We start from the raw sequence: 11,274 nt of genomic DNA, 5'->3' as shown, positions 1-11,274 counted from the left end.
AAATTATACATACATCCCACTAAAAACAACTCATATATCAATATATTTTCACTAAAAACAAATACTTTTTCTCTCTACTTTTCAATTAAATAATATTATCATTACATTTTTCTCTCTCCTTCACTCACACCACTTTCAATATATATTAAAAAAATTATACTGGTGAACAGTGTCCCTCAAATATACAGATGAACAGTAACATTTTCTCTCTTCTCCACTCACAACAATTTTTTATACCTTTTATAATATAAAAACTACCTCTCACGTATTTTGATTTTGATGGTTTGAATGAGAATGATAATATTTTTCAAAACTTTCACCAATATGGTTATTTATCCAAATTCAAATATCTAACTTCTCTCTACACTAGATAAAGATATGGGCAAAATAGTCAAAACAAGTCAACCAGACGGCTTGCTCAGCAAGATTTGACGCTTGCGTCTTCCCAGTAAATCCAATTTACCCAATTACCCTCCCTCTCCTTGCCATTATATAACACACCCAACAAACGTTCTCCCACTACCCCACACACGCCTCAAACAATTCCTTTCTTCACTCTCTCTCTCTAAAACCGCATCCACCAGTCAGTTACTTTCCCGATGTCCGGAAGAGGCCGTGGACGCGGCGGTCCTCCATCAGGCCGCGGCGGTCCTCCACCAGGCCGCGGCGGTCCTCAACCTGGCCGTGGCCGCGGTGGAGTTCAACCATCACCATCGGTTCCATCTCCTCAACAACCGGCCGGCAGAGGAAATGCCGGTCCGTCTGTTCCTGTTCCTGTTCAGTCAGTCTCACCGTCGTTGCCTAGGGTTGAGAATCTGTCGATAAGTTCACCCTCAGCGCCGCCGTCACAGGCTCCTGCCGGTCCTAGGGTTACCGCTACAGGTTCAGGCTCGCAACAACCGGCAATGCAACAGCGTCCGGTTCAGTCGCCTCCGGCACAGCAACAGGTGGCAGACGCACCGTTGGTGCCGTCGTCGTCGAAGAAGATAAGTGCACCGTTGAGGAACGGTTTTGGAACGATCGGACGGAAATGTGTGATTAAGGCGAATCACTTTCTTGTGGATCTAGGTCAAAAGGATCCTCACCAGTATGATGTAAGGTTTTCGATTTCATTTTACTTTTTGTGAAGCTTTTTTTTGTTATTGTTGTTTCTGTGAGTGTGCTTATGGAATCAGTGTACATGTGTTTCAATTTTATGCATCCGTGGAGAAATCTGTATGTATTATTGTGTGATGTAGGTGTTTTTTCCTCATAAAGGTTAACATCAGACTCTGAATTCTAACTGGAGATCTGATTTGTTTATTTCTATTTGTGTAAATCGATTCTGCATTCAGTCATTTTTGTAACTTTTATTTCTTTTTTTTTTTTTTTGCTTTATTCCGGCTAGGGTTTCCAGGAGTTTTCATGTTTTGCTTTTTTGACTGGTTCAGGCTTTTTAGTAGATAAATGTCACGGTCACAACGTTTTTGTAAATTTTGTGGAAGTTATTATTATTATTTTATTTTTTTGTAATTTTATTTGCTGTGTTTTGTTTGTACTGCTTGATTGCTTATGAGGTGATAATGTATTGATAATGATTTACTTTGTGCTAATGTTAGTTTGGAAATTACATTAATGTAAAGTTTTTGTTGAAATTACATTTATGTAAAAATTAATGTAAACTTTTTGTTGAAATTACATTTATGTAAAATTTTGTTGAACTTTCAATTTATGTAAAATCTTGTTGATTAATTTACTTTGTTGAAATTACATTTATGTAAAATTTTGTTGAACTTACAATTTATGTAAAATTTTGTTGATTAATTTACATTTTTGTAATTTTATTTGCTGTGTTCTGTTTATAATGCCTAATTACTCTGTGCTAATGTTATCTCAAGTTTGGTTTTAGGTGTCAATTTCTCCTGAGGTTACATCAAAGACCAAATGCAAAGAAATCATGAAATTTCTTAGCTCTCTATACCGGGCTTCCCACCTGGGAAATTTGCTATTAGCTTATGATGGAAAGAAGAGTGCGTTTGCTGCGGGTCCATTGCCCTTTGAGTCGAAAGAGTTCGCTGTTAAAATCACTGAGCAGGATGGGTATAATCTAATATTCATGCATATATATATATATTTTATTGTTTCAAAAACATTGTTTTATATGGTTGTTGGTGTGCATTCCAGACGGGAACGTGACTTCAGGGTTACAATTAAGTTCGCTGCAAAAAAAGATCTTCACTATCTGAAGCAGTTCTTGAGTGGCAGACAGCATGATAGTCCTCAAGAAACAATTCAAGCTCTTGATGTGGTTTTAAGAGAATCAGCGTCATCAGGGTAACACATTTTTTTTTCCGTTTCATTTAAGTGTTTGATGTGCTTTTGTTCTATTTGTATAGTTAATTATACTTTTTAATGTGATTTTAATCATTTCATATGAATTGAAATGTGCAGCCGTGAAGTAGTTTGATGATTGTTTCCCAATTAACTTTTGTTTCATTATATGGTTTAACTATTCTTTGTGTGATATTAAGCGTGTTGTATGGATGGTAATTGTGAAGTACTTGGGCTATCATTGTTTAATGTGCTTCTGTTTCATGTTATAGTTAGTTCTACCTTTTTATATGTATTGCAATATTGAAGTAGTTGGGTGATCATTGTTTAATGTGCTTTTGTTTCATTTTATAGTTAAATATACTTTTTCAGTGTGATTATAAACATATCGTATCAATTGCAGTCGTGAAGTAGTTGGGCGGTCGTTGTTCAGCGCTGAATTTGGCCAAGGTGTGCTTGGTGATGGCATCGAGTATTGGAAAGGATTTTATCAAAGTCTCAGACCAACCCAAATGGGGTTATCACTTAATATTGGTACGTTTCTACCTTTGTATTTCTGATAATTTTACTAACTTTGCTTGTGTTGTTGGGAACATAATAGAAGTCTTAACTGATCTATTTGGAATTTTCTATTCTGCAGATATGTCGGCTAGGGCTTTTTATGAACCAAGGTTGGTCTCTGATTTTATTGGAGAATTTCTTAACAAAGATTTAGCTAGATCACTAACAGACCAAGAACGTATCAAGGTATTTACTTTCATTGAGTTGTTTACTAACCTTATGCAGAGAATGTTTTCTATGTTACTGTATATTACATTTTTACATATTGTTTTTTATTATAAATTTTAGACAGCTAGAATAGATTCATAGTTTGATTGTATGGTAATTGAAAATTTCAGGTGAAAAGAGCTCTTAGAGGTGTTAGAGTGGAGGTCCATCGCCAAAATTACATGAGGCGATACAAGGTTCAAGGATTAACTATCCAACCAGTTAACCAGCTAACGTGAGTTGAAATATTAGTGTTATTAATCTATCAAGTAATAAGATACTTTTTATTTGTTTTTTTGTCAATTTATATGATATCTTTGACTAATTTATATTCTTATGTTCCTTTAGCTTTCCTGATGAAACCGGGGCTGTTATCTCGGTTGTCCAGTACTTTCGAGATAAGTACAATGTTCATCTTCGTTATCCTTTGCTTCCCGCAATTCAAGCAGGCTCGGATGCTAAGCCCACATATTTGCCAACAGAGGTTTGCCAATATTATTTAAATGTTGGATGAAACCTGTAGTGTCTTGTCATGTTTCTTAAACCTGATTACTTCGGTTTTAAATGGTTTTATATTTTTAATTACTAGTATAGCAAGCAAGTGTATATAATCATTGCTGACTTTTGTTTGTGTAACTGTAGATTTGCTGGCTTGCTGGTGGTCAAAGATATGGACTGAAGCTCAATGAAAAGCAAGTTACTAACTTGCTAAGGGCCACATGTCAACGCCCAAGGGACCGTGAGGAAAGCATTATGAAGGTATGTTTTTCACATATGATTCTTTTTTCTTCTAGTTTTATTATTTCAGTTCAAAATACTTATTATATTTGTTGGTTGGAGTTATTTAGACTATGCGTAGTAACAAATACAACGAGGATGAACTTGTCAACAAAGATTTTGGCATGCGAGTGAGAGAACAACTCACTTCTATTGATGCACGCGTTCTTCCACCACCACCAGTAATTTCACACTTGTACCTTTTTTATTCCGGTAGTGGATTTTATATTATATTTGCATTGATTTTGATCTACTTGTGTTTTTCAGGTCCAATATCATGGTTCTTCTGAAGTAAAACCACTAGTTGGTCAATGGAATATGATTGACTTGGTGAATTGCAATTCATTTTCATTTATTAGAATAGGAATAGATTAATAATCTGTTTCTGACTTTTCATCTTTTGTAGAAAATGATCAACGGAGGCACCGTAAATTATTGGGCGATTGCCAACTTCTCAAGGCAACGAGAAGATGCAGTCATGCGTTTTTGTAGTGAACTTGTTCAGATGTGTCAGAACAAGGGAATCGTATGTATCTCTGTTTTATAAGTCACCATGCCAATACAAACATCATTACTTAAACAATTATTATTTTTGAAGGTTTTCAACCCCCAACCTTTAATTCGAATGGTATCTACTGCGCCACACAACATCGAGAAAGCTTTAGCTGATATTAAGTCTCAGTGTGGTGCGCAACTGAAAAAAGTTGCACCGGACAGCCAACTTCAATTGCTGTTTGTGATTCTTCCTGAAGCTAAAGGAACCTACGGTAATTCAGTTTTATTAGAGGTTTCTACTCTATAACCCAAATTCACTATCTTTCAATAATACTGATAAAATGTTTTTCCTAACTTTATCAGGAAGAATTAAACGAGTGTGTGAAACGGAGCTTGGTATTGTATCTCAGTGCTGTAAGCCTACTCACGTAATGAAGCTTAGCAAGCAATACTTTGAAAATGTTGCCATGAAGATAAATGTGAAGGTATTTAATTTGCCTTTAACAGTATTATCTTTTCTGTTTGCCAACAATTTTTTTTAATTTTTTTTTCAACTCTTATCAGGTAGGGGGAAGGAACAGTGTCTTGTCTGCGTCCCTCAATGGTAGACTACCTTACGTAACTGATCGTCCGACCATAATCTTTGGAGCTGATGTCACCCATCCTTCACCAGGAGAGGATTCAGCTCCTTCCATTGCTGCCGTAAGTTGCTATGGGTTAAATATATAAACCTCATTCCGGTTTTTAAGAATGTTTTTAGAAGTTAGTTTTTTTGTTTTTAACTTATAGGTCGTTGCTTCTATGGACTGGCCTCAAGTTACCAAGTACAAAGCATTGGTATCTGCACAACCACATAGACAGGAGATTATTCAAGATCTGTACACCAAGAAGGGTGAAACCCATGCAGGTTTGATTAGGTAAGGTCTAACTGCTTTTATAAAAGAGTATTTTCTTTGGATCTTATACAGCTTTTTATTTTCTAACTTTACATCTAACTTGCATTTCAGGGAGCTTCTGATATCTTTTAAGAGGTCTACTGGACACAAACCTCACCGTATAATTTTTTATAGGTATGGCAGCTCAATTCTTTTGTTTCTCCTTAAACTTACTCGTCAATCGTTAATTTTTTAATTAATTTACAGAGACGGAGTAAGTGAGGGGCAATTCAATGAGGTTTTACTAAATGAAATGGACAGCATTCGTAAGGTAGGTTTTTTGTGTTTCTTACTTATCACGTTCTTAAATTATTTATATAATTCATGGTCTTGAAAACATGGCGGGTGTTTCTACAGGCATGTGTTTCATTGGAGCCGAACTATATGCCACCTGTTACATTTATCGTGGTGCAAAAGAGGCATCATACTCGCTTCTTCCCTGATAAGCATGGTGATAGGAATTCTACTGACAGGAGTGGCAATATTCTTCCTGGTTTGTAATTTCTAGTTTTTTTTTTAATTTCTACAGCATGCTTACTTCGAATTCTTTTTAATTGGATTGAATCTATTAGGGACTGTTGTTGATACAAAGATTTGCCACCCGACTGAATTTGATTTCTATCTCTGTAGCCATGCTGGCATTCAGGTGAACTGCTTTTTAATTCACTTACACATGAATGTCATTTATCTAATTTGATTTGTTTTTTTTTTTTTTTTTTGCAGGGGACGAGTCGCCCAACACATTATCATGTGCTGTATGATGAGAACAAGTTTACCGCAGATGGTTTGCAGATGCTCACCAATTCTCTCTGCTACACGTATTTCAACTACCAACTAACCTAATAATATTTTAGTTTTTTTATATGTTTCTTTGTTAATTTAACCCGTTTTATCTTTTCAACTCAGGTATGCGAGGTGTACTCGATCCGTCTCTATCGGTATGCTCTCTGTTTTTGTTTTCATCGCATAAGTTATAAAAGTTTTTGTACCATTATAACACAAACCTGTGTTTTGTAGTTCCTCCTGCATACTATGCTCATTTGGCTGCCTTCCGAGCCCGTTCTTACATGGAGGGTGCAGACCTATCTGACAGCGATTCACGTGGGGGGCGTGCAACAAGAGAGAGGGTTGCGGAAGTGAAGCCACTCCCGGTCATTCACGAGAGTGTCAAGAGTGTGATGTTTTATTGCTGAAGTGGTGGGGGTGTTTTGAAGTTGTAAACTCATGGGTATGGTATGATGGTTGACTTTTTGGTTTTTAGTTATCTTTGGGCGTGGGCGGGCTTGCATTTTGGCATGTAGATGTGTAAATAACACAGAGCAAAGCATAGCATCATAGCGTAGTGCTTTTCTTGCTTTTGCCAACGACGTTGGAGTTGACTTGTTTGACCTGCTTTTGAGCATGTGTCATTTTGAACATGAAATCCAACTTGTTTGACCTGCTTTTGAGCATGTGCCATTTTTAACTTGAAAGGGAAGGTTGACTTTTGGTAGTATTGCTCTGTATCTTCCTTATAAACCGGTTTTTGGTCTTCTTGTCTCATGTCTGGTCCGAAACAGGAAAAGGTCACAGATAAACCATCAACTTTTGGGAATATCTTAATTATTTAAGTATATGCGTTGTAATAACAAATAAATCATTCCTTTTGTTAAATTTTCTTCAATCGACCAAAATCTTAAGAACGGATTTTTATACATATCCCTAAAAATCTTCTAATAATCATATACACATCTTAAAGTATCATATAAGCCCTTCCATAGTGAATCAAACTAGTAGTTAAGACCTGCGTGTTGCTATGACACCTATACTGAATAAGAAATAGATGTAAAACTGTTGAACCGTGAATTTATACCAAAACATAAAATTACAAACATTACCACGCGTTATAGCAAAGACGTTGACAATACTTGAAATCTAAAGTAAAAAAGTGTAGTGGTTGCGGTGGTACCGCTAAACCAAACAAAACTAAATGTAAAAATGTTGAACAACCCTCTTGTGCTGCGGTGTGTAATATGGCAACTCAATCGGGTTTGAATTAATAAAATACTACTACTAATAATAGTTAAATGAATGAGTAAATTACTATTTTGACCCCTAAGGGTGAAGGGGGTGCTCACCTAATAGGTGAGTCCCCTCTCTTACGTCAAACCAATCCCCGTGTGCCACGTCAACTCCCCTCTTAAACTCCCCTAACACCCCCATTTGATGGCGCCACTCCCCTATTAGGTGAATTGGGTTTTTTTTAAAAAAAAAAAAAAAAAAGGAAAGCATTGATTGGTTGAAAGTGGGCTGGCCCCACCACCTTTCCCCTCTCTCCTTCGGGGAGCCGCCACCTACCCTCTCTCCTCTCTCTACTCACCGCATCAATGGCGGTGTTCACCCCGACCGGTGAAACACATCCCCGAAGGGGTCCCCGAAATACACCCCGTACGCCCTAAGGTTTTGTCAGTTTAACACTTTTAGCTCAAAAAGATGTTTTTACATATTAAAATATGAGGTTGCATTTTGAAATGGTGTTGACCACTTGACCTTAGCACCAACTCTCTTACTTCTGTTAAGTGTAAGGGTGTTTTAGCACTTTTATGCCTCAAAGGTTATTTATGTAAATTATAAAGTTTCTATTAATATTTAAGGAACTAAAAATATGTTCATTTTTTATTTTTCAAATTTTATGATTATTATTTAATAAAGCTCATTTTAAATATATAAGTAAATACGTTTTTTTTTTCTAAAGGCGTCTTTTTGTAAATATTTTTTTTATGATATTGTGTTAGTTGCGGAGACTGAACGAGAGGTTAGAAGAGGGGCGAGTTGGTTTAGAAGGCAAAGGTTTAAGAATTAGTCGTTCAAAGACCGAGTACCTTCACTGTGATTTTAGTGGAACATTCGACCGCAAAGACACTCAAATCACCATTTTAGTGACGTTGCGCATCGTATCCAAGCTGGCTGGTGTAGGTGGAGAGCAGCCGCTGGGGTATTCTGTGACAGGAGGTTCCCAACTAAATTAAAGGGAAAATTTTATAAGGTTGCAGTTAGAGACCTGCTATGTTATATGGAACGGATTGTTGGGCTATCAAAAAGACACACACACGCAAGATGGAAGTGACAGAAATGAGGATGTTACGGTGGATGTGTGGGCACACAAGGCTAGAGCGTATGAGAAATGAGGTTTTTAGGGAAAAAGCTAGGAGTGGCTAGTATATCGAGTAAGATTAAGGAGAGGAGATTGAGATGGTTTGGGCACGTGAAGAGGAGGCCGGTGACAGCACCAGTTAAAGCAGTGGACACCCTTTGTGTGGAGGGTAGGAGGAGTAGAGGAAGGCCCAAACTGACTTGGGATGAGCGATAAGGGAATATTTGCTAGAGTTGCTCCTTTCTGAGGATATGGTCCAGGATAGGAGTTCGTGGGGACGTATGATTAGGGTTAAGGATTTTTAGGAGATAGTGAGGAGGTGTCTGAGATTTTGGGTTAGGGGTTAATATTTCCTACTTTTCAGGTGGACCTTTTATGTTAGTTGGTTACCACTTATTCTGTGATTGGTGGAGTCCTATTGTTATATATGTAGTTTGCATTGTTTGCTTGCTTGATGTTTGGTTTCGAGCCGGTGGTCTTTTTGGAAGCAGCCTCTTTATCCATATGGATAGAGGTAAGGTTTGCCTACATCCCACCCTTCTTAGACCCCACCAATAGCTTGCTATTTGTGGGGCTTACTGGGTACGGTTGTTGTTGTTGTTATTGTTTTATGGAACGAATTGTTGGGTTATCAAAAAGACGCACACACGCAAGATGGAAGTGACAGAAATGAGGATGTTACGGTGGATGTGTGGGCACACAAGGCTAGAGCGTATGAGAAATGAGGTTTTTAGGGAAAAGGCTAGGAGTGGCTAGTATATCGAGTAAGATTAAGGAGGGGAGATTGAGATGGTTTGGGCACGTGAAGAGGAGGCCGGTGACAGCACCAGTTAAAGCAGTGGACACCCTTTGTGTGGAGGGTAGGAGGAGTAGAGGAAGGCCCAAACTGACTTGGGATGAGCGGATTAGGGAATATTTGCTAGAGTTGCCCCTTTCTGAGGATATGGTCCAGGATAGGAGTTCGTGGAGACGTATGATTAGGGTTAAGGATTTTTAGGCGATAGTGATGAGGTGTCTGAGATTTTGGGTTAGGGGTTAATATTTCCTACTTTTCAGATGGACCTTTTATGTTAGTTGGTTACCACTTATTCTGTGATTGGTGGAGTCCTATTGTTATATATGTAGTTTGCATTGTTTGCTTGATGTTTGGTTTCGAGCCGGTGGTCTTTTTGGAAGCAGCCTCTTTATCCATATGGATAGAGGTAAGGTTTGCCTACATCCCACCCTCCTCAGACCCCACCAACAGCTTGCTATTTGTGGGACTTACTGGGTACGGTTATTGTTGTTGTTATTGTTATTGTTTTAACTTGTTTTTAAACCTTTTGTTTTTTATAAACATTTTTCTTAAAATGTTCATAAAAATTAACGAAATAATAAAACTACTTAACTAAGAGCATTCATAATGGATCCTCTATATGTATCTGAGTATAACCTCCATATTTGTGAGACCGATTGTAAATTGTTGTGAGTGGAGGAGAAATAAAAGAAGAAAAAGTTACTATTCATCAATAAATTTGGAGGAGATACTGTTCACCTCTATATTTTTTTAATATATTTTTTAAATAGGTTGTGAGTAGTGTAGAGAGAAAAGATAATGATTAAAAAAAATATTATTTAATTGAAAAGAAGAGAGAAAATATAGTGTTTTTTAGTGTAATTTTAGAGATGCAGTAAGAAATTTGATTGTGAATGCTCTAATAGCACAACTAGCCCATTAGATGTAAAAAACAAACTTTGAAATTTACATAAACAATCCCTAAGGTGTAAAATGACCAAAATACTCTAACATTTAACAAAAAATAACAACATTTGTGTTAGGGGCGAAATCATTACAAAATGAAACATCGCGATCTAATATGTTAAAAAATTCTTCTTTGGACCGAAATGGTTAAACTGACTAAACCTCAAGGGCTAAAAAAGTAATTTATTCCATTTAAGGTTTACTAAAACTAAAAGTAAACCATAAGGGTTATACGATACTTATACTAATAGTCAAAGGGAAGCTTTTTAATTTTAGAAATAATCCAAAGGAAGAAAACATAGGTTTAAGACTTGTATGTATAGATAAAAAAGAAAAAAACACAAATTCCACCAACCAATCAAAACACTAAAAAATGAATAGTGAAACTCATTACATACAATTTTGGTAAATTATAAAGAAAAAATATGATATTTACCAATTTTTATTTATTTTAGTTATTTTCATGACTTTCATTCAAAACATTATTATTATTATTATTTTTTTCATGGTTGTCTACATGGTTTTAAAATCTTACTGTTTTCATTCATTTCGTTGTAATCGCGTCTATTGTCTATTAACTTTTCATTAAGAATTTTTTTTGCATGGTTATCCACGTGGTTTTAAAATCTTACTGTTTTCATTCATTTCGTTGTAATCGCTTCTATTTTCTATTAACTTTTCATTAAGAAACCAAAATACCATTTTTATAATCTTTGTCTTATAAATTAAACAATAAAAAAATAACACCTAAAAAGTGAAAAGGAGACCCTCATTTAATAGCAAGTTTTTGGTCACATGGACACTCAGAGGATAATTTTTATTTGAGTAAATTACGATTTTGGCCTCTGTGGTTATATCACTTTTACTATATTAGTCCAAAATGAGAATTTTTAACAAATTTGTCCCCATGGTCTCTATAACTAACTATTTTGGCCCCTAAGTCTAGAGTTCATGGGGGCCAAAATGGTTAGTTATAGAGACCATGGGGGCCAAAATGTTTAGACTTAGGGGCTAAAATAGTTAGTTATAGAGACTATGGGGGCAGATATGTTAAAAATTCTTATTTTGGGCTAATATAGTAAAAGTGATATAACCACAGGGGCCAAAAACGTAAT

The 11,274-nt window shown here is 36.3% G+C and overlaps 1 protein-coding gene across 2 annotated transcripts; it reads left to right on the top strand.

Moving 5' to 3' along the window:
- Positions 1-504: 504 nt before the first annotated feature.
- On the top strand, positions 505-6,780 carry LOC110873882 (protein argonaute MEL1). Of its 2 annotated transcripts, XM_022122916.2 has the most exons (22): positions 505-1,094; positions 1,889-2,079; positions 2,164-2,313; positions 2,714-2,844; positions 2,951-3,057; positions 3,210-3,313; positions 3,427-3,562; positions 3,721-3,837; positions 3,927-4,037; positions 4,123-4,185; positions 4,262-4,381; positions 4,454-4,622; positions 4,714-4,835; positions 4,915-5,052; positions 5,140-5,267; positions 5,358-5,420; positions 5,493-5,556; positions 5,643-5,778; positions 5,858-5,931; positions 6,009-6,103; positions 6,192-6,223; positions 6,303-6,780. In XM_022122916.2, exons 1-22 carry the CDS (start codon positions 600-602, stop codon positions 6,476-6,478), a joined length of 2,922 nt encoding a protein of 973 aa, XP_021978608.1. In that variant the 5' UTR covers positions 505-599; the 3' UTR covers positions 6,479-6,780. The 2 variants fall into 2 exon arrangements, with proteins under 2 accessions (XP_021978608.1, XP_021978601.1); XM_022122909.2 differs by having other exon boundaries at positions 1,889-2,313.
- Positions 6,781-11,274: the final 4,494 nt, after the last annotated feature.

Source organism: Helianthus annuus, chromosome 1 (genome assembly GCF_002127325.2).
Source record: "Helianthus annuus cultivar XRQ/B chromosome 1, HanXRQr2.0-SUNRISE, whole genome shotgun sequence".
NCBI classification, from domain to species: Eukaryota; Viridiplantae; Streptophyta; class Magnoliopsida; order Asterales; family Asteraceae; genus Helianthus; species Helianthus annuus.
The sequence above is the reverse complement of the archived record's forward strand: the minus strand, read 5'-3'. Positions and strand labels throughout refer to the sequence as shown.